Here is a 22,467-nt window from a genome sequence, read left to right as displayed (position 1 = left end):
GTGAGAGGGACTTTGTGATGAGGAAACTGTGGGAGCTGATTTGTCTGGAGAAGAGAGGACTGAGAGGGGATCCCATCAATCCATAAAATACCTCCAAGGGGTGTCACAGGATGGTGCCAGGGGCTTTTCAGTGGCAGGATGAGGAGCAATGGCCATAAACTAAAACACAACAAGTTCCACCTCAACATGAGGAAGAAATTCTTTCCCTGAGGGTGGCAGAGCTCTGGAACAGCTGTCCAGGGATGAGGTGGAGTCTCCCTCTCCGGAGACATCCCAAACCCACCTGGACACGTTCCTGGTCACCTCCCACCCTCTCTGGGATCACTCTCACCTTCAAGCCAGTGCTCTCTGCCTCGGAGCCCTTGTCCACACCCGTGATGTAGATGCCCAGGGAATATTCTGCCCCTCCTCGGATCATGAGGCCCAGGGATTTCCCTTCATTCAGGACCAGATTCACCTGCAGAGGAACAGGAAGAGACATTTATGTGGTGTCCTAGTGCTGCCCAAAACAGAGGTGGGTCACAGCCACAGAGCCATGCCCTGCCCTGGGCTGGACAGCAGCTCCTGTGGGATTGAGTAGGCAGTGGGAGCCAGGAGGAAAAGCTCTGGAGGCTGAGAGGTTCAGCCACACGAGGGGCAGCACATGTGGGTGGATTTTCAGCCACAGATCAGCTGATCCACAGCAGTTTTCCACTCTCTCCTTTTACAGGTGCATCCCTGGGGTAGAGACCTGAGAACGACCCCCAAAACCCCACGAGCAGCAGTGGGGTGGTGCCAGCCAGCACTGGCTGTGAATTCCCCCTCTGGCACTGCTGCCCTGAGCAAACAGAGCCATGATCCCCCTCCACCCAGACTGGATTGAGCCCAGCTCCAGCCCTCTGCCCTTCCCTGTGCAGGGCCACTCCAGGCACTCCCCACAGGGATAATCACGTGCCTGATTATCTCCAATTAACAGCTCCAGGACAAACTTTCCATAGATCCAGCACATATTGCAGAAGCCATTTCCTATTTCCCACAGCCTGCCAGGCAGCACCTGGACAAGTGTTCTCCCCACCAAATGCTGATTTGCAAACCCAGCTTCCACCTGCCTTCATCCACCCTCTCCTCCTCACAGGGCCTGACAACATTTGGGTGTTCAGGTGGGAATTGGGAGTGCATGAGCAATCCTGTGCTCAGCTCCCTCGAGGACTCTCCATTTAAAATGGCCTTTGTTCACTTGCTGCATGACACTTTTTAAATGAATAACTCCAGGGTTATTTTTTTGCTTTGCTCCCAAGTTTTGAGTCACTTCTGGAGAAAAGCAGACAGCAGGAATAAAAACAAATGAGAAAAGCCAAAATGTGTTTCACACTGATAGAAACAACCAGAAACAAACTGCTTGTGAAGGGCTTTTATATTTAAAGCCCTTCACTGCAGTCAAACCAAAATCTTGCACATTTACCTGGATGGAAAAATAATTCCCAGCTTCAAGTCAGTAATTAATCCATCTTTCTAGAGGACACAGCACCACAGAGGGAATTCAGGCCACCCTTAGAGGGGCTGGTATTGAAAACCCATTTTCTGTGTTGGTGATAGAAACACAGAAGTCAGCAGCAGGACACAAATCCACCTAAGGCTCCACATTTTGGATTTAGAGAAATGGATGCAAAGCTGGAATAAGAATTGTAAAGCATCAGCTACCTGTACCAGCATCCTTCTCTGAAAAACCCGGTGTTCCCTGGGTTTCCTTTCCCTGCTTTAAAGGGCAGAAAGTGCTGGAAACAATTTTGGCATTGAAGGATTATAAAGGAATTATAGAGACCTTCATGCTTCAGGCAGGAGAGATGAGCTGGGCACTGAACCCCCCCAAAGGAGCAGCTGTCTGTCACATCCAAGGGCACTTTGGTTTTCTCTTCACAGGGAAGCCTTGCTCTGGACCACAGAACACTCGGCTGAGTGTTTTTGAAAATGAGGAAAATATTCAACTTTTCTGAAGTGCTGTTATCTCCCAGTCTGTCTGATGGCGTTTAGGATTTCCCTGCTGTAAGCTTTTCACCCCCACCGTGGCTGTGCCTCTCAAAAAATCCCCCAGTTTGGAGAATAAACACAAGTAGGAGAAATGCAGCAAGGTGCCTGGAATCACAGATCACGTCAGAATGGAGTGGGAATGCCAAAATTCCCTCTGTAAGTCCCTGAATGACATTTATATGTGCTGGGGTTAGCTCCAGGAGGGGCAGCTCTGCACGCAGACATTTCCATTTCCCTTTAACACTATCCTGGTAAGCTGAGAAGCTGCTCCCCCCCACGTGGGGAGAGCATCAGATGGAGGAAGAGATACCCCCAGAGATGTCCCTCTGCTCATGAGGTGCTGCCACGTGAGCTGCTGTGTTTTGTCTGACCAAAATGTGGAGACAATTCACTAACACTTTATATATGGAGTTTAGAGTTAGGCACTGATGCAGCACAGGGGGTGAAAAATATAAAGGCTAAAATCTCAAGGCATCAGGTGAGAGGGAGTTTCTGACGAGGAAAGATTTGTCTGGAGAAGAGAGGACTGAGAGGGGATCCCACCAATCCATAAAATACCTCCAAGGGCTGTCACAGGATGTCTGCACTTCCAGAGGCAGGAGAGGCATGGATACAGAAACCCTGGAGCCACAAAAACCAGCAAACCCAAGCTGTGTGTGCAAACCTGGAAAACGCATCGCTGCTGGCAGCCCAGAAAGTTGGGCTGCTCAAGGCTTAATTGCATCTCTTAATCAGCTAATAGCTGCAGCTCCCTGAATGAACCCTGCAGCAGGAGCTGCTGGGAACAGCGTGGCAGAGAGCAGGGAGCAGCAGGGAACAGCAGGGAACAGCAGGGAACAGCCAGCTCAGGGACACACTACAGATTTCGGGAATGGCTGGGGAAGGGACAGACTGCTGGGGAGGGAAGCGAGGCCTTTTTGGGGCTACCTAAAAACAGAGGCCAGGCAAAATTAAGGGAATAAAAAGCAGGAATATTTATTGAAGGCCCTTCAGGTACATTTTGGGCAGACAAAGCCCCCCAGGGGCTACACCCAAAATGGACAATGGGTCACGGGTTTCACACTTTTATAAGTTTGGCCCATTTGCATATTGGGGGTTCATCTGCCAATTCCAGCTTCAGCTAATGAAGTCATTGACCCCAAGTTTGCTCCCCCCAAGTCACTTTTGTTTCCATCTCTGGAGGCCTGAGGCAGTGAGGTGTCCTTGATTGCCAGGCCTGGAGAGGAATTGTTGTGTCTGCCCAAACTGGGAAAGCAGCAGCTCCCACTGTGTGTGGAGTTTAGAGTTCTACACTAAAGAACTGCAGGGTTGCAAATATATGGAAAATAGAAAAGCTCAAATCCTAAGGGATCAAAGGAGCAATGGAGGGACAGGCTGATTGCCAGGATGAAGCAAAGGCTGGGCCACTCCATGCCAAGGGCTCAGGGACCACAGGACACAATTTGCACTCTCCTTCCCAAGGGTCTCTGTCTCCAGTGATGGGCACAGTCAGGGGTGGTGACAGGAGGGGTGGCCCTGCCATGCTGGCTGTCCCATTGTCACATTGTCCCATTGTCACACTCCTGCCAGCCTGGCCCCACAGCCCACACACAGCTCGGGGCTGACACTGAAGCACAAGCCCAGCTGTGTCCAAGGAGGGAGCTAAACCTGTGACCAGGCTGATGTTCCCAGTGGTTCCCAGTGGTGATCCAGGGCCCCTCTGGGAACCCACCCTCAACACAGCATTCCCTGGGCCAAGCCCTTCCATTCAGGCTGGCACATGTGTGATTAACACTCCAGTGCCATGGCTTGGACCAAAGAGGGAATTTTGGTGCCATTTCCACTTTATGCTTCTACTCTCCCCCCTGGCTGAAGCTCCCTCAGGGTGAGAAGCTGTGACATCCCTCAGGGAGAGCTGGGATCACTCTGAGCTCCTAAATCCAGGCTGTCCTGACACCATCCTAAACCAGGCAGCAAACAAGGGCAGCTGTTCTGTGGGGGAAACTGAGGACATCCCACATAATAGAATGCTTGGGGTTGGAAAAGACCTTAAAGCTCATCCAGTCCCACCCCTGCCATGGCAGGGACACCTCCCACTGCCCCAGGCTGCTCCCAGCCCTGTCCAGCCTGGCCTTGGGCACTGCCAGGGATCCAGGGGCAGCCCCAGCTGCTCTGGGCACCCTGTGCCAGGGCCTGCCCACCCTGCCAGGGAAGGACTTCTCCCCAGTATCCCATCTAATTCTATCATCCTTCAGCTTAAAGCTGTTCCCTGTGTCCTGTCATTCCATGTCCTTGTCCCCAGTCCCTCTCCAGCTCTCCTGGAGCCCCATCAGGTCCTGGAGGCACAGCAACACCCAGGCAAAGCCATCCCCCACACCTTGCCAGGCATTCCCACAGCACATCACTGCCCAGTGCCCACCTCCTTCCCTGTGCCATCCCCAGGCTGTGCCAGCCCCAGGAGACTCCTGCGTGCATCGCACAGACCATTTGGAAGTCCAAGGTCACAGTTTTAATTTCTGTTTCAATACTGAAACATCTGCCATCTCCTGTAGCAGGAAATTAAGGGGGAAAAAAGATGCCATCATCAGTGAGGCACTTGCTCCGAGCTGATTCCTGCACAGGATTTCTTCTGCCTGGCTTTATGGAATTACCTGTTGACAGATTCAATTTCGCCATTAGAAAAAGGCCTCTCAGACAGGAATTAGCCAGCCCCAGTACGGCTCAGCACACAGCTGTGTGGCTGAGGAGGTTCCAGCCATGCTGGCAGATATTTCCAGGCTGATACTGCTGCCACACAACATAAGGAATGTCCTCGGGAGGCTGGCAGAGCTCATCCTCCTCCTGCTTCCCAAGGAAACAACACAGTTTGTGTCTAGACATCCTGCACACAGCGAGTGTGGGGAGGCAGAGCTGCCTCACAGACTTTAGCAGGGGCAGCTGGGGGGTGCCAGGGCCACCAGAGCTGTCCCACAGAGCTGTCACCCCCTGCCCAGGGCAGCTCCCCAAGGCCACAGCAGGACTTGGGCTGCCACCCAGCACCCAGCACTGGGGACAGGGAGCGGCTCCCAGGGCTGGCAGGTGACACAGAGCACAGGGCTGCTCCCACGGGGCAGGCTTGGCTCACACACCAGCTGCCACTTTTGGTGCTGCTCCTACTTCAAGTGATGCCTCAGGTTTGAGCTTTTCTATTTTTCACATTCTGAGCTGCTTTAGTCTGTGGGTCTGGGCTTCACATGAGGGGATGGTGAGCTCTGTGCACAGAGCAGGGACACAAAACAATTCCTGCTCCAGCTGGGCACCAAGGACAAATGATCCAAATCTCAGGCCCAGGGGCACAAACAGCGTGGGCTGGAGAGAGAAAAACAAGCAGGATGGGAGTGCATGGGCTAAAGCTGGAATGGGACAATGAACTGCAAGGTGCAAATGGAGCAGAGCTGATCCCAGTGAGAGCCCCCGGGAGCGCTCGTGCATTTTGGGACCATTTTGGTTCCTCTTGGGTGCAGCCCTGGCTGGGCTCTGGTGCTGCCCAAGGTGGATCCATGGAGGCCTTTGAATAAATCCCTGCTTTATTCTTCAGCTCTGTCCAATCTCTGTTCTAGGGCAGCCTTCTCAAGGCATCAAAAGTGCCTGAAATAACCAAGAGGTGGAACTGCTGCCCTGAGGGTGGGCTGGGGTGTGACACAAAGGGCATTTTTGGGTAACTCTGCTGGGACAGAGCTACAGAATGCCTGAGGCAGAAGGGTCTCCTAGAAAGATTGAAGGGCAGGCTGGATGTGGCTCTGATGTAGCTGAAGATGCCCCTACTCGCTGCAGGGGGTTGGATTAGATGGGATTTAAAGGTCCTTTCCAACCCAAATCATTGCCTGCCTTTAATCCCCAGGACACTGGTGCACCAGTGGCTCCCATCCCATATTCCAGTCCCACAGGGAACTAAACCAGCCCCCCACGAGCCTGGATACCCTTCAAGCCGCAAACAAAATCAAACCCCAGCAAGGTCAGAGCAAGCAAACAGTGAGAGACGTGGGGAGCAGGATCATTCACACTGCAAATGTCATTACAGACTAATAGAGAGAAATCCTTCCTTCCCTCTCCTGCATCTCTTATCCTTCATGCTCAAGTAGTCACCAGCAGTGTCTCAAACATTCAAGCCACGCAATATCAGCACAGATATTTTATTTTTTTAAAATAATAATTACCGCTACTTTTGGCTCCAGAACTGCCTGAAGCTGAGGAGATATTCACACTCTCTTTATTATGTTTTTTTTCCTTCTGCTGCACCAAAAGCTTGCAGGAATAAGCAGTTCCCCTGGCAATAAGCACATTAAGGCACCAATTCAGCTGATGGAATGGTGCTTCTCAGAGAGCTCACAGCCCAGCACTGCCAGAGTGCTTTGCACACTTCATCTTCCTCCCAGCTCAGCAGCACCGCTGAGTTTTCGCTGTCTGAGGGTTTCCAAAGTGCTTTTAATGAAATAAGCTGTCAATCCCAGAAGTCCATCAATGACAATTCACGGCACAAACAGCTCTTGCTGCTGCTGTGACAAGTCCAGAGGACTCTAAGCCTGGACAGGCAATAAAAATCCAAGTGTTCTGGAGCAGAAGGTGAGCACGGGAAGCAGGTCCCAGCTTTCCAGCAGGCTGTGACATCCTGGGATGGGGCTGGGGGCTGTCACCTGCTGTTCTGTCTAGCCTGGCTCCAGTAACATTTCCCAGAGCTTTGCACTATTGCAAACCTTTCCTTTCACACTTCCTGACCACTGGGGATTCCCCCTGCGGGCACAGGGCTCTGATGAGACACTGCATTCACCAATTACAGCTCCAGGGAAATGCTAAATTTGGGAAATACAGCACCTGCCGCACACAGCACAGCCATGGAAAACAAGGATCTGCAACACCTTGCACAATCACAGGCTGAAGCTGCCAGCAGTTCCTTCAGCCCAACATTCCCTTCGTCCTCAGCTCCCTTCTCCAGTGCTAGGTCAGGTCTACACTGAAAACCTGGCCCAGATCTCAGCACACCCAGAACAGCCCCGGACCCGAGCTCGGGGCAGGCTGGATTCTGCCTGGAAGGGGATGGGGAGAGCCAAGCCAGCTGCCAAATCCCCATCCCCAAATCCCTTTGGTGAGGATTCTTCCACAGCTGGAAGTGGAGGAATCCCAGTGTCCACAGGAACACGTGGCCAAGGCCCCAGGCTGGGAGCGTTGCCTCTGGAGCTGGAGCACACTGCCCAAAGGCACCCGAGGTCAGACAGAGCCCACCCACCCTGTCCCACACCTCATCCCACCAGGATGACCCCACAGATCCCTGGATGGGTCAGTTACACCATCACACACCTCACTGCTGCTTTCCATTTCATGCCTTTGGATAAGAAATCCTTCAGCCTCGGCATAACCAACCCCTTAAACTCAGTGACAAACCCATCCCTCCAGGCATGCAGATGTGCTGGGGGAAGAGGCAGCCAGGCAGGGATATTCCAGTGCCTGAAGAACGCCAGATGCCTCCAGCAGCCTTGAATTGAATCTTGGGAAGGCTGGGAATGTCCCTTTGACTCCAGAGGTGTTGCAGCTGGGCTGTGGCAGTGGATTTGCTGGCTGGGTTACAACACTCCAGCCTCCTGCAGGCTGGAGCTGCTCTGCTCTGCTTCCCTGTTGCCCTGATTTTTAAAAGTGTTAGGTTTTCTTTTATAGATCTTTTGAAAGTTTTAAAGGTCTCATAAAACTTCTTTAGCCTTCTGATGATGTTTACATGTTTGAGAGTCAGAGTTCCCACACAATTTCACTTATAAATAGAATAGTTTACATATTTCTGTCTGTGTGGAGAGAAATGATTGATTGATCTTTGGGCCAGTGTGGTTGGAGAGGTGGGAATTCCATCCTCCAATCCACGGTCACCTTTGGAATTCTATAAACACCAGGTGTTTGAATGAAACTGGGTCTTTTTCTCTTTTGAACTTTCCAAGCTTCTGTGTACTCATTTCATGTCCAAAAGCAACACTTCCCCAAAGCCTGGTTGAAAGCTTTGCCACATTCATTCCAGGACATTCAGATGGATTAGAAATAGGAGAGAGTGGGATTTAAAATAAAAAATAACCAACTAATTCTGCTCTCAGAATGTAAAACCACCCACAAATCAAACAATGCCTGTCAGTTCTGATTGACTGGGCTGAATGAACCAGGGATGTGTTGCACTTATTTGCATTTTTTGTGAACAGAATAACCCCACTTTCAGCAGTTAATTAATTATCTGTAGCTACCTATAAATTTACACATACAAATACAAAGGGGAAAAACTGGAGGCAGGCTGTTCCCCTGTTCTGGGACACGTTTTCACCCCTCTATGGTGCTCAGTAATTCAGGCCACAGCAGCTCAGCTCATCCATGCCCTGCAGCCTGTGTGCAGAAAATGTCCCACTGTGGTAAGCACATTTCTTTTTCTCTCAAGATTTTTTCATAGAGCAGCACCATGAGAGGAAAGAAAGAGAAAACAATTTCTATTTCTGCTCCTTGTTTTTTCCCATGTGGAATGTGTTTGGAGAATTGTTTCCCTGGGGTGATTGCTTGGTTGGATTCTGGTGAGGATTGTTTGAGCCTGGTGGCCAATCCAACCCACCTGTGCCTGCACTCTCAGAGAGGGTCAGGAGATGTAGTCAGTCAGATATGGTAGTTAGAACAAGCAAGTTTGTAACTTTAATATCTCCTTTAAATAATATATTAATATATTATAGTACAGTTATAATAAAGAAATCATTCAGCCTCCTGAACTAAAGGCAGACATCAGCATTTCATCCCACCGGGTTCAGCTGCGTTTACAATGTCCCACCAAATAAGCCCTGCCCAACACAGCCAGGGCAGGCTCTGCTCGCTGCCAGAGCCTTGGATCAGGGGAATTTCTCCCACCACCAGCTGGCACAGCAAGGCAGCCCTGGACACAGAGGTGTCTGGGCAGCCTCGAGCATTTCAGAGTGCTAGCAGCAGTAATTTTCTTTTTTTCTGCTCTTACAGACGGGAAATCAGGAGTGGAGGCCACTGCAAAGTGCAAGCCAAGCCTTGTGCACTAAAGGCAGTGACCAATGTCCCTGCTGGCGTGTCACCAGGAGGAGGTTGAACACTCCTCCATCACTGAGAGCTTTAAAGATTTCCTGCAGTTGTCATGGATTCTCCCCAGGTTAACAGAGGGGCCTCAGCCCCCTGTCCTGGGCTCAGAGTGTGAAATCTGCTGCAGAGATCCAGAGCAGGCACCAGGGGATCAGAGGGATGGAGCAGCTCTGCTGGGAGGGAAGGCTGGCACAGCTGGCATTGTTCACCTGGAGAGGAGAAGCTTTGGGGTGAGCTCAGTGTGGCCTTGCAGGGCCTGAAGGGGCTGACAGGAAAGATGGAGAGAGACAATTTACAAGGGCCTGGAGTGACAGGACACAGGGAATGGCTTTAAGCTGCCAGAGGGCAGGGATGGATGGGATATTGGGAATCAGGAATTGTTCCCTGTGAGGGTGGGCAGGCCCTGGCACAGGGTGCCCAGAGCAGCTGGGGCTGCCCCTGGATCCCTGGCAGTGCCCAAGGCCAGGCTGGAGCAGCCTGGGACAGTGGGAGGTGTCCCTGCCCATGGCAGGATGAGCTTTAAGGTCCTTTCCAGTCCCGAAGGGGTTCTCTGAAGAAGCCAAAGGGCTGCCTGCCCGTGTGGAGCAGCACCAAGGAATGGAAGGACACAAGTGCAGATCTGGGAGGAGCCACTCCTCACACCTGGGCAAAGGTGCCCACAGCAGGAAGGGCAGGAGCCCAGCAGGGCTGGCACATCTTCCCAGGGCTCACAAGTGGCCAGGACCACACGAGGCTGAGACAGAGGCAGGGGATGCTCAGCTCCAGCTTGCTGAGCCTTTCACATCCACACAGAGCGAGGACTGAAGGAAGGATGTGCACAGAAACAACTCCCCACAGCTGCCCAGAGCTGCTGCTGCTGCTCTGTCAAGGTGACACTGGGTGGCAGGGGGTGGGGACAGCAGCCAGCAGAGCCTGCTTTTCTCCTCTCCTTAAAATAAAAATAATAGGCCCTTCTCCCTTGTGGCCCACATGAATATTTCATCAGCAAACTGCCTCATGCTGTATTAGATTTTTCTCTCCCTCTGGCTGAGATGGGAAGCTCACAGACCCTTCCAGAGTGTTTCCAGGAGCTGAGGACATTTTGGGCACAGACAAAGTGATATCAGGACAAAAGGATGGAAACAGTCAAGGCTCCAAGCAATTCTGTGTCTTTGGGAAGGCAGAGCTGATTCCTAGGACAGTACTTTGATATTCCATTTCCAGTGTGGTGGAAACATTATTGGAAACATATTCCATGTGGTGGAAACACCCCATCCTGCTTGTATAGGATGAGGCTCCCTGTCCCTCTGTCCCTCACTCCACGGGCACCTGAGCACTGTGACTCTGCAGTGACACCTCTGCAGGCCTGGCTGGCGTGGGAAGTGTGAGGGAGAGGAGACATCAAATCCCTGAGATCAAATACTGCAGCTCGAGCAGCCTGTGCTGGCTTCCCTTACACCAAGGGCTGCTTAAAGGAGGGCAGCTCACAGCAAGGGAGCAGGGCTGGAAATTTGATGTGCTGATGGTTTCCTTCTGTCAGAGGCCCAGGACCCAGGCCCAGCACTGGCCACACTGCCCTGGTGTCGCTGCAGGAGCCATTCCCTTCCCTGCTCCTTTTTCCCTCACCAAGGTTTTCACTCAGGCTGCCTCTCCCCCAAAAGAAAAGGAAAATAATCTGGTTTATTTTAGAGTATTTGTAGAAGAGAAGGACTGGGGGGGAGGTTATGTTTTTTTACTAAGACAGAACTGCCAAGAGACCCAAGAAAGCCTCACAGAATATCTGAGGAAAGATCTGAACTGCAGGAGGAAGGGCAGGAATGCACTCTGACATCCAGCCCTCCACAAGTGACACAGATTAAAGCCCATCCAGTGCCACCCCTGCCATGGCAGGGACACTTCCACTGTCCCAGGTCACTCCCAGCCCTGTCCAGCCTGGCCTTGGGCACTGCCAGGGATCCAGGGGCAGCCACAGCTGCTCTGGGCACCCTGTGCCAGGGCCTGCCCACCCTCCCAGGGAACAATTCCTGATTCCCAATATCCCATCCATCCCTGCCCTCTGGCAGTGGGAGCCATTCCCTGTGTCCTGTCCCTCCATGCCTTGTCCCCAGTCCCTCTCCATCTCTCCTGGAGTCCCTTTAGGCCCTGGAAGGGGCTCTGAGGTGTCCCCTAGAGCTTTTCTCCAGGCTGGACATGTCAGTCCCTCAATGTCCAGACAAACAACCTGTTGGGAAAAGCCTTAAAACCCACTCCTGCTTTGGTGGCTGCTCCTGGCAGGACCTTCCCTGGACAATTCCTGCCCTTCAGCCCAGCTTCTCCTTCCTGTGCCAAACAGGAACAAAGCCAACCCATCCCATCCTCCAGGGATCCTGGGGGCAAAGCTACACCCAAGGGAGAAAACCAGGCTGCTACAGGAGAGCCAGCCCAGTGCAGAATGACACAGGGGACAAGGCCAGGGGGACAAAGAGGGCTGGGACCTGCAAGGGAAAGAGGCCCCAGGGCTGTGTCTGATCCCCCTTTGCTCACCTGTGGCAGGCACATTCTTCTCTCTCTCAAGATTTTTTCATAGAGGTGCACAGAGAGAAGAAAGAAAATTTTTATTTCTGCTCCTTGTTTTTCCCATGTGGGATGTGTTTAGAGAATTGTTTCCCTGGGGTGATTGCCTGGTTGGATTCTGGTGAGGTTTGTTTGAGCCTGGTGGCCAATCCAACCCACCTGTGCCTGGGCTCTCAGAGAGGGTCAGGAGTTGTGAGTTAGATACAGTAGTTACAAAAGTAGGTTTGTAGTTTTAGTATCTCCTTTAAATAGTATATAGTATTTTAAATGCATTTTAGTATATGTAAATGTATTATAGTATAGTTTTATATGTATTTAAAACTATTTAAATGTATTATAGTACAGTTACAACAAAGAAATCATTCAGCCTTCTGAACTGGAGTCAGACATCAGCATTTCTTCCCACCGGGTTCAGCTGCATTTCCAATACTCACCTTCTTCTCATCGCCCTCCTGCAGGAGCTGCAGGTGGCTCCTCTTCTCGCTGTCCCTGCGCAGGGAGCTGTTCTGGTGGTGGGGCAGCCCCGTGGGGGGGGACACGCTGCGGCCCTGGGGGTCCACCCAGGTGTAGATGTGGTTGGTGACGTAGCCCCCCGGGATGCGCCCCACCGAGTGCACCGCCAGGTTCAGCTTCTTGCAGCCCTTCAGCACCTGGAAGACAGGGCAAGGACAAGGGGTTAATGGCCACAGGGCCACCCGGGCTTCAGACAGACACAGCTTTGCACTGCTGGAGGCTTCAAGATCTCCAGCTCCTCTGCAGCCATCAGCTGAATGATGGAGCTGCATTAAAAGCTGGGATTTTTCTGTTCTCTCCTGGCTGCAACAGAGTGAAGGCAAAGAGAAAACACTCTGCTGCTGGGAAAACACAGAGAAAAGCTTTCCCATCAGCCAGGAAAGAGCAGAGTGGGGAGGTGAGGTGGGCAGAGCCATGGCCAGGATGGGCTGAACTCGGGACTGAGCAGCTCCTGCAGCTCTGGAGAGGAGTCAGAGCAGGACAGGGAGCAGTGCTGGGGGAGAGCAGCACTGACCCTTGTCCCAGGTCCTCTCCAGCTCTCTGGAGCCCCTTTAGGCACTGCAAAGTGCTCCAAGGTCTCTCTGAAGCCTTCCCCTCCAGGCTGAATGTGGATATCAGCCTCTCAATGACCGTGCTGGCAGCAGACAAAACCAGTGTGGGAAAAGCCTCAGCTCAGCCCCAGCTCTGTCCCCACAGCTCCAGCCTCTGCCATTGGAAAAGCTCCTGGTGCCTCCAGGGAACATGGACAGCACTCCCAGAAATTCAGGCACTGAGGTACCACTGCCTGCCCCAGCAGAAGCAGTCAATTAATGGGAGGAATAATTACTAAATACATACTCACACTTAAACCAGCACGCACAGAGATGACCTTGGGGGCCAGAGGAGGTGATTTGCAATCACTTCTCTGCCCCTCCAGCTTCCACTGTGAGAAGCTGACACAGAAACTTCAATTAACTTGGAGGAGCTCTCCCTGGGGACAGCTGTAAGTGCTGATCCCTCCAGAGGCCTCAGGGACATCAGCACTGCAGATCTGCTCTCAGAAAGGTGTTTGGTTTTTTTTTCCCATGTATACATCATTTTGATGAGCTGCCCTGCAAGGTCTCCTGTCCCCACTGAGCAGAGAAGCTGCTGAGCAAAGCTTGTGGCTGGAAGAACTAAAACCAGCAGCTCCTCAGGAAAGGGTAAAATTGTCAGTAATAGTGGGCTGGCTGCATCCCAGCCCTGAGCTGGCAGCACTGCTGCTCCTCCCTGCCAGAGCCACAGAGAATCCAGCTCTAAGCCCAGCTCAGCATCTCCATCACACACAGCGACTTGGCTGCAAACTTGTCACATGTTCCCAAGGTCACCATGTGCCTGAGGGCTGGCACAAGGGCTGCAAAACCAGTGGGGACACCCGCACTGCATTCACCCTCCTGGGCTGCTCCCCAGCTCCAGCCCCCGTTCCTGCAGCCTCCCAGGCCCTCAAACACGTCCCTGCTGGGATCTCCTGCCTCCCTGCAGGCACTCAGCTGGGCTGTCACAGGTGCTCCCCATGCTCCATCCTGCCCAGGTCTCTCTGGGATGATGGAGCAGGTTCTGAGCCCTCTGCCCACTCTCCCATGGGCACCGTGGCTGTGCCAGGCTTCAGGGACAGAGCAGCTTCCTGAGCCAAAGCTGCCATACAGCCAGGCTCAGCATGGGCTGAACTCCACGGAAATCAATGAGCTGGTGGTGGCTGGGACCCTTCTCACCTACCCCAGAGCTACCAGGGCAAGGGATCCCTGTCAGATGGGGTACAGGACCCCCTGAAGTGTTCTTTGTTCATCCAAACTGGAGCTGTCTCCATAAAACCTCTTTGGAGTCTGCAGAACATCACTGTACCCCTGTACCTGTGTCCAGCTCTGGGCCCCTCAAAGGAAGAACTGGAGCGTGTCCAGGGCAGGGAATGGAGCTGGGAAGGGGCTGGAGCCCCAGGAGAGGCTGAGGGAGCTGGGAAGGGGCTCAGCCTGGAGCAAAGGAGGCTCAGGGGGGACCTTGTGGCTCTGCACAGCTCCTGACAGGAGGGGACAGCCGGGGGGGTCGGGCTCTGCTCCAAGGAACAGGGACAGGAGGAGAGGGAACGGCCCCAGACTGGGCCAGGGCAGGCTCAGGGTGGACATCAGCAGGAATTTCCCCATGGAAAGGGTGGGCAGGGATTGGCAGGGGCTGCCCAGGGAGGTTTGGAGTGCCCATTCCTGGAGGTGTTTAGAGAAAGACTGGACATGGCACAGGGATCCCCTTCCCTCCCTTCCCCAGAGAATCCATCCTGGCAGGGAGGAGAAGGAGCAAAGGAAACCCTCGGGGTTTGTACCCCACAGGAGAGACTCGAGGCACGAGGGCAGGGAGTGGGCACAGGAGCAGGGACTGGGCACAGGAGCAGGGATTGGGCACAGGAGCAGGGACTGGGCACAGGAGCAGGGATTGGGCACAGGAGCAGGGAGCGGGCACAGGAGCACGGACTGGGCACAGGAGCAGGGATTGGGCACAGGAGCAGGGACTGGGCACAGGAGCAGGGATTGGGCACAGGAGCAGGGACTGGGCACAGGAGCAGGGACAGGGCACAGGAGCAGGGATTGGGCACAGGAGCAGGGATTGGGCACAGGAGCAGGGAGTGGGCACAGGAGCAGGGACCGGGCACAGGAACAGGGAGCGGGCACAGGAGCAGGGAGTGGGCACAGGAGCAGGGAGCGGGCACAGGAGCACGGACTGGGCACAGGAGCAGGGACAGGGCACAGGAGCAGGGATTGGGCACAGGAGCAGGGAGCGGGCACAGGAGCACGGACTGGGCACAGGAGCACGGACTGGGCACAGGAGCAGGGACAGGGCACAGGAGCAGGGATTGGGCACAGGAGCAGGGACTGGGCACAGGAGCAGGGATTGGGCACAGGAGCAGGGATTGGGCACAGGAGCAGGGAGCGGGCACAGGAGCAGGGAGTGGACACAGGAGGAGGGAGCGGGCACAGGAGCAGGGACTGGGCACAGGAGCAGGGAGCGGGCACAGGAGCAGGGACTGGGCACAGGAGCAGGGAGCGGGCACAGGAGCAGGGAGTGGGCACAGGAGGAGGGAGCGGGCACAGGAGCAGGGACTGGGCACAGGAGCAGGGAGCGGGCACAGGAGCAGGGACTGGGCACAGGAGCAGGGATTGGGCACAGGAGCAGGGACTGGGCACAGGAGCAGGGACTGGGCACAGGAGCAGGGATTGGGCACAGGAGCAGGGAGCGGGCACAGGAGCAGGGATTGGGCACAGGAGCAGGGACTGGGCACAGGAGCAGGGATTGGGCACAGGAGCAGGGATTGGGCACAGGAGCAGGGATTGGGCACAGGAGCAGGGATTGGGCACAGGAGCAGGGAGCGGGCACAGGAGCAGGGACTGGGCACAGGAGCAGGGACTGGGCACAGGAGCAGGGACCGGGCACAGGAGCAGGGAGCGGGCACAGGAGCAGGGAGTGGACACAGGCTGGTTCCACCCCGGGCACCCTGGAGTGTCACAGCTGCCCGGGGGACAGGGCAGGGGTGGCTGATGCAGCCTGGCAGAGCCATTCAGCCTCAGCCAAATGTCATCCCCTGGCAGGGCAGGCACGGCAGCAGAGCTGCTCTCTGGAGGCACAGGGAGATTAGCAGGGATGAGAGGCCAGAGATTTACACGGGGATTTTTATGTCCCCCTGCAGCTCCCTTGACAGGGCCACCAGGAGCGGGGATCTGGGCTCAGGGAGATGTTTTATGCATGAAGGTGACAGCAGAGAGCCCGAGGGGAGGGGAGCAGCTGCACAGAGCCAGGGCTCCCTGGCAGCCTCCATCCAAGAGGGGACACGGGAGGGAGCAGAAGCTGGGAGTGCCCAGCAGGACAGGGCTGGTGACAGTGTCTCCCGGAGAGGTGGCGCTGCAGCAGGCTGGTGACACTCTGCAGAGCCCTTTCTACATTTACCGAGGCCCCTCCTGGACTCAGTGAGAAGCAGTTTCCTGTCCAGCACAGTTTCCTTCCCAGAAAACCCTCCCTGCTCATGCCCAGGGCAGGCTGCAAGAGGAGCCCATCAGAGAGCCTCCCTCACTGAGAAGCCCTTCAGAACACACCTTTTGGACCAGGTCACCTCCTGGCCTGCAATTTTTGGAGACCCTTCGGGCGATCACAGGTGGGGGAGGACAGTGACACCCACAAAAAACTTTTAAGGGACTTCTAGAGGGATTATGTAGTAATAGGACAAGGGGGAATGGCTTCACGCTGAGGGATGGTAGAATTAGGTTGGAGAGTGGGAAGAAACTCTTCCCTGTGAGGGTGCAAACCCCTTCCGCAACCTGGTGACTGTGGCAGGCACATTCTTCTCTCTCTCAGGGTTTTTTCATAGAGGAGCACAGAGAGAAGAAAGAGAAAACAATTTCTATTTCTGCTCCTTGTTTTTCCCAGGTAAACAATTCTCCCGATACATTCTACATGGGAAAAATAAGGAGCAGAAATAGAAATTGTTTTCTCTTTCTTCTCTCTGTGCTCCTCTATGAAAAAACCCTGAGAGAGAGAAGAATGTGCCTGCCACAGGTGACCACTAGAGTCAGTTCTGCTCAAACATCTGAGCTTCCAGGAAGCTTTGTGTCCATCAGGAAGCAGCTCTTTAAACTGCAGCTGCCACGGCTGTGAGAGGGGATGAGAGGGAAGCAGCTTTCCCTCAGTTTCCCCAGGATAACAGCACAGCAGGTGTTCCACACTGAAGGACAGCAGGCTTGGGGACAGGATCTGGCACACATCTACAAAACTTTTGTGCAGCCACACTCTGAACCAGGCTTTAACAAAGCACTTGGCACCAGGAGCTGCAGAGTGATGAGGCACCAGGTGAGCCAAGTGGGAGAAGCTTCCACCTGCATCCAAACCAGGGCAGAATCCACCAGCAGCTGCTGTGCTGAGCTGCAGGAGAGCAGAGTTTCCATCCATCTCCCTGCATAGTGAGAAATGCTGCACTTCCCCTCTATTTTGGGTTTTTTTTTCCCCCCAGGTTTTACCAAGGCCAGACCTCAGCCCTGTGTGCAGGGAGGGCTCAGAGCAGGGCTCAGGTTCTGCTCCAGGGGCCCAGCAGTGGGGACAAGAGGAATGGGCAGGAACTGATGCCAGGAAGTTCCACCTGGACATGAGGAAGAACTTCTGAGCACTGGGACAGGAGCCCAAAGAAGGTTTCCCCACTGTGTCCTCCCCCCTTGGAAGCCTTTATCCTGCTGGTCCCTGTGCCCAGCTGCTGCTCAGGCTTTGGGCACTTCGCTGTCCCCATTCCCAGCGAGGTGCCACAGTGCCACCAGGCTGGCACCAGCCCTCCCATGTCGATTTTGCTGCCAGCCCTCTTATGAAGGCACCACAGCAGGGCCAGAACCTGCCCCCACAGACCATGCAGATCATCCCAGCTTCCTGGGACAAAAGGAGAAGCTTTTCAGTAGAGTTCTAATCACAGAATTCCAGAATCACTGAAGTTAGAAAAGACCTCCCAGACCATCACATCCAAGGTGTGACCAATCCCCACCTTGTCCCCAGCCCAGAGCTCTGAGTGCCAACTCCAGGAATTCCTGGGACTCCAAACCTTCCTAGGCAGCCCCTGCCAATCCCTGCCCACCCTTTCAGTGAAGAAATCCCTGCTGATGCCCACCCTGAGCCTCCCCTGAGGCCGTTCCCTCTCCTCCTGTCCCTGTTCCCTGGAGCACAGCCCGACCCCCCGGCTGTCCCCTCCTGTCAGGAGCTGTGCAGAGCCACAAGGTCCCCCCTGAGCCTCCTTTTCTCCAGGCTGAGCCCCTTCCCAGCTCCCTCAGCCTCTCCTGGGGCTCCAGCCCCTTCCCAGCTCCGTTCCCTGCCCCGGACACGCTCCAGCCCCTCAGGGTCCTTCCCAAACTGACAGGCCCAGAACTGGACAGAGGATTTGAGGTGGCCCCAGCACAGGGGGACATCACAAGGGACAGGCTCTGGGTGGGAATTCTACAAGGGAAAACTTTTTCCTCCCAGACACACAAAGCGTGCTGTGTGCACTGACTGCAGAGATACACCCCCCGCCCCAAGCCACAGCAGAACTCATCCTGGGAGTTTTCTGGGACATGAGGGGCACACTGAACCTCACCCAGCCACCCCTAAATAACAAATTCCACCTCCTTAGTGCCCTGTACAGAATCAGACAGTGCAGGCTGCATTTCCATCTCCTTTCTCAAGCCATTGCAGGGATTTGCAGCCTCAGAGAAGATTTGGCTTTGCCCCATCTCTGATGTGTTTGAGGACCATGGGGTGGGAGATTTAGGGCTGGCAGCACAGTGTGCAAGCTCACCTGCCAGCAGCCCAGCTTGAAGAAATCATTGATGTGAATCTGGGAATTAGTGCCAAAACCTTTAGCAGGGAAACAGTCACCAACTGCCCAGAAATGTCAGCAGAAGCAGCGAGTGCCAGAGAGAGGGGCAGATTGATTCCATGAGGCCACTGATCCCCTAACAACACTCTATTTAATTATCTGTCAAGCACTCTGAGAGGGAAGGAGATCGTTTAAACTGATCAAAAAAGGAAACACACATCTCATGTGCCACAGCTGCCTTCAAAAACCCCCATAAAACCCAAACAGCTCCCAGTACATCATGTTCTTTCCTAGGATCCAGAGAGACAGCTACCACCCTTCTGAAACCCTGCAGGTCTCACATCACTGAGGGCTTCCCTCTCCCATTTTCACCATTTCCTCCCTCTTATTCCCCACTTCCCAACGGCCCTGAGAGGCTGTGTAAAAACACCTCCAAAAATCCCCCCAGAAGGAGCACAGATGCCAGAAATGAAGGCAATGAATCTCCAGGATGCTCCTGGCAGCCTGCCCGAAGCTGCCGCTGGCAGGGACAGGCCCCTCACCTCACCTCCCCCTAATAAAGGAGCAGCCGGCTCCCGTGGAGGTCAGAGTGGGAAGGTCCCAGTTGGATACTGGGAGCATTAACCATGAGCCATCCTCCCCCTCGGCACAGCCTCCAGCTGCTTTTCCTCCCGGCAGGAGAGGAGCTGGTTTGGCTTTGGGATAATGGGCACGGGATAATGGGCAGGGGATAATGGGCACGGGATAATGGGCATGGGATAATGGGCACGGGATAATGGGCACGGGATAATGGGCATGGGATAATGGGCACGGGATAATGGGCATGGGATAATGGGCACGGGATAATGGGCATCGCTCTGCTGGCGAGCTCCAAAGGTCAGTGCAGAGGCTATCAACCAGCAAAGCACCAGGAATTTGGCAACATGTCTCCAAAAAGTAAGGCACAGGTTTAGAAACAAAGCTGCAAAGAGAAAGAAATACTGAGATGCTGATGCCTCAGGTTTGAGTTTTTCTATTTTTCACATTCTGAGCTGCTTTAGTCTGTGGGTCTGGGCTTCACATGAGGGGATGGTGAGCTCTGTGCACAGAGCAGGGACACAAAACAATTCCTGCTCCAGCTGGGCACCAAGGACAAATGATCCAAATCTCAGGCCCAGGAGCACAAACAGCGTGGGCTGGAGAGAGAAAAACAAGCAGGATGGGAGTGCCTGGGCTAAAGCTGGAATGGGACAATGAACTGCAAGGTGCAAATGGAGCAGAGCTGATCCCAGTGAGAGCCCCCGGGAGCGCTCGTGCATTTTGGGACCATTTTGGTTCCTCTTGGGTGCAGCCCTGGCTGGGCTCTGGTGCTGCCCAAGGTGGATCCATGGAGGCCTTTGAATAAATCCCTGCTTTATTCTTTAGCTCTGTCCAGCCTCTGTTCCAGGGCAGCCCGCACAAGGCATCAGTTCCGCAGGAGGGAGGCAGGGGGAGCTTTTACAGCGCGTTCCGCAGCGCGCAGGGAGCGATGGCAGAAGTTTGTCCAGCCGCTATCTCCTGCTCCATGCCAGGGTGCTCCTGCTGGACTCAGGGGGTTTAAGCTTGTGGGATCAGATGGACTGAGCAAAACAATCCTGCTGCTAGGGGGAATGAAGCAGCTCCCTGTGGCTGCTGGGGAGGGGAGCAGGAGCTTTTACAGGAGAGGGAGTGAGCCACATCAGATAAAATGCTCCTCTGCCAAGCCAGGACAGCAGGCACAGGATTTCCTGTCCCCAGAACGTTTGCTCCCGGGATCAGCTGCAGGCAGGATGGATAAAAGGCTATTGCAGCTCCCACTGCACACCTGGTTAAGGCCAAATTTGCCAGGTGAAGCAAGGAGAGACTGTCCCTGCCCCAGACTGCAGAGAGATATTTTGGAACAAGTGTTGCCCAGAGCAGCTGGGGCTGCCCCTGGATCCCTGGCAGTGTCCAAGGCCAGGTTGGACAGGGCTTGGAGCAGCCTGGGATAGTGGAAGGTGTCCCTACCTATGGAACTGGATGAGCTTTAACATCCCTTCCAACCCGAACCAGTCTGGGATTCCATGATTTTAAATCTATCCCAGCCCCACGTTGCCTGACAAAGCACAGGGAGCTGGATGTGAGCAGAGGAACCGGGACCTGGAGTGCTGTGACGTGGGAGGAACAGAGAGAAGTGGAACGGGAGAAGGTGACCCAGAGGCAGGAGGGGAGAGCAGGACACAGAAGGAGGCTGAGGGAAGCACAGATGGAGGGACAGCAGCGGGTACCAGGGTCCAGGGGATGCAGGAGTGACACCGGGGATGCAGGGGTGACACAGAGGTGACCCCGGGGTGACACCGGTGACGCAGGGGTGACACTCCCTGCAGGAGGACAAACGGAGTTGCAGGAGGCACAGTCCAACCTCTCCCCCCCTCCCAAGGCAAAGGACAGCAGTTGGGCTTTCAAGTAGAGGCACTTATGCAAATCAATGCAAATCGATGTATAATTATGGTGATTGCACACATTTAGCCCCAAGGCATCGGGAAGCCCATGTCCCTTTCACCGGGAAAGGTCAAGTGAAATCTTAGCTCCAGCACCTTCTCCCCAAGCCCTCCATGGGCTGACACCACCCCATCCCCACTCTGCAACCTCCCACCCCTCCACTGGTCCCTGCCCAGTGCAGCCCTCAGGCAAGCCCGGGACAACTCTAAAACCAGCAGAAAACTCCAGATAATTGTGGAAACAAAGCAAACCCAAAGCTGTTTGGGTGCTTTCAGGGCAGGGGGGGGAGGCATAAGGGAAATGCCGATTAAAGCACTGCCTCCTGCTTCCTCGGGTCTTCTCGTTCTGCTCCACACCAAGCAAGGCTGAAAGGAGTGATGTGAAGCACCATATTGTCCAAATATGACAATGCCATCAGACAAGGCCATATTGTCTAAACAGGCTCAATTCCTGGCTGGAAAAATTTTGGAAGAATCATTGTGGGGAGGTGAGGAAGATGCTGGATGAAGCATCGAGGACATCTCTGCCCAGAGCAGAGCCCCCTCCAGCCTCTCCCACCCCGAGGGGCTCCGAGGCAATCCCTGAGCCCAGCAAGAGGCAGGACCAGAGCTCCTGCAGGGCTCTGCTTCACCTGCACTCACCAAGCACCTGGTGCTCCCGGCAGGGAGAACGCACAGAGCATCCAGTCAAAAGAACCCAAGGTAAATCACATCAGCAGGTGCTTTGTCACTTTAACTGAGGGCATTTGGAGCTGAATAATTCTCTGTGGCACTGGGGAAAGTGTCAAGAAAATCCATCCTCTTCCCTGAGGACAGGGGAACTGGGTAAAGGATATTTTAATTCACCAGTTCTGACGCTTTTGTTTTCTTCCAAAGGCCACTAGAAGGAAATAAGCTTTTATCCTCCAGGTTATCTTATCAATTTCTCTGCTGAGGCAAAACTGTTTATTTACAAGGAGCCCACTAAATAACACTGATGCTGCAAGAGCTCCAGGATGCCCTGACAATGCTAACCCTGATGAACAAGCCAGTCCTGGTGCCAAGTCCTATCATCCCTGCATTATGAGGAGAGGAGAGATTAAGGCCCTCATTCCAATCTTTTGCATCAGTATAAAGTCGTTTGATTTCATTAGGGCTGATTGTGATTTGCTGGTGAAATGAAGGGAAACAGATGACTAAGGAACTTGCCCACTGAGGGAAAACGGTGGCAGAGCAGCAAATTGAAGCGACTCCTAAGCCAGGTGGAGCAGCCAAGCCCACGTTCCCACAGCCCCGGGCTGGGAGTGCAGCTTCACCCCAGCCCAAGTGGCAGCAGGAATTCCTTTGGAGCTCCCAGTGACAGGGCAGCAGCACCGTGGGCAGCTCCAGGTGAGCTCCAGTGCTCAAACCTGCTCCACCACAGCTCCAGATGTGGCCCTGGAACCAGGAGCAGCCCTTCCACTGCCATCAGCCCTCCCCCTCAAGGAGCTTTAAAAGTCATTTTAAATGCAGATGCCTCCAAGCTCAAGAGTGACCATTTTTCCTCCTCCTTTTTCCCAG

At 54.2% G+C, this 22,467-nt stretch overlaps 1 protein-coding gene across 1 annotated transcript in view; it reads right to left on the bottom strand.

Moving 5' to 3' along the window:
* Positions 1-22,467, bottom strand: part of WHRN (whirlin) — a 52,928-nt gene that overhangs the window by 24,576 nt on the left and 5,885 nt on the right. The window contains exons 2-3 of the mRNA XM_053962369.1: positions 12,048-12,263; positions 332-457 (exon numbers count right to left, since the gene is read on the bottom strand). Coding sequence (XP_053818344.1) covers positions 332-457; positions 12,048-12,263 — 342 coding nt within the window. The remainder of the gene's footprint in view (positions 1-331; positions 458-12,047; positions 12,264-22,467) is intronic.

Source organism: Vidua chalybeata, chromosome 21 (genome assembly GCF_026979565.1).
Source record: "Vidua chalybeata isolate OUT-0048 chromosome 21, bVidCha1 merged haplotype, whole genome shotgun sequence".
NCBI classification, from domain to species: domain Eukaryota; kingdom Metazoa; phylum Chordata; class Aves; order Passeriformes; family Viduidae; genus Vidua; species Vidua chalybeata.
Note: the sequence above shows the minus strand (reverse complement) of the source record. Positions and strands in the feature narration are given on the sequence as shown.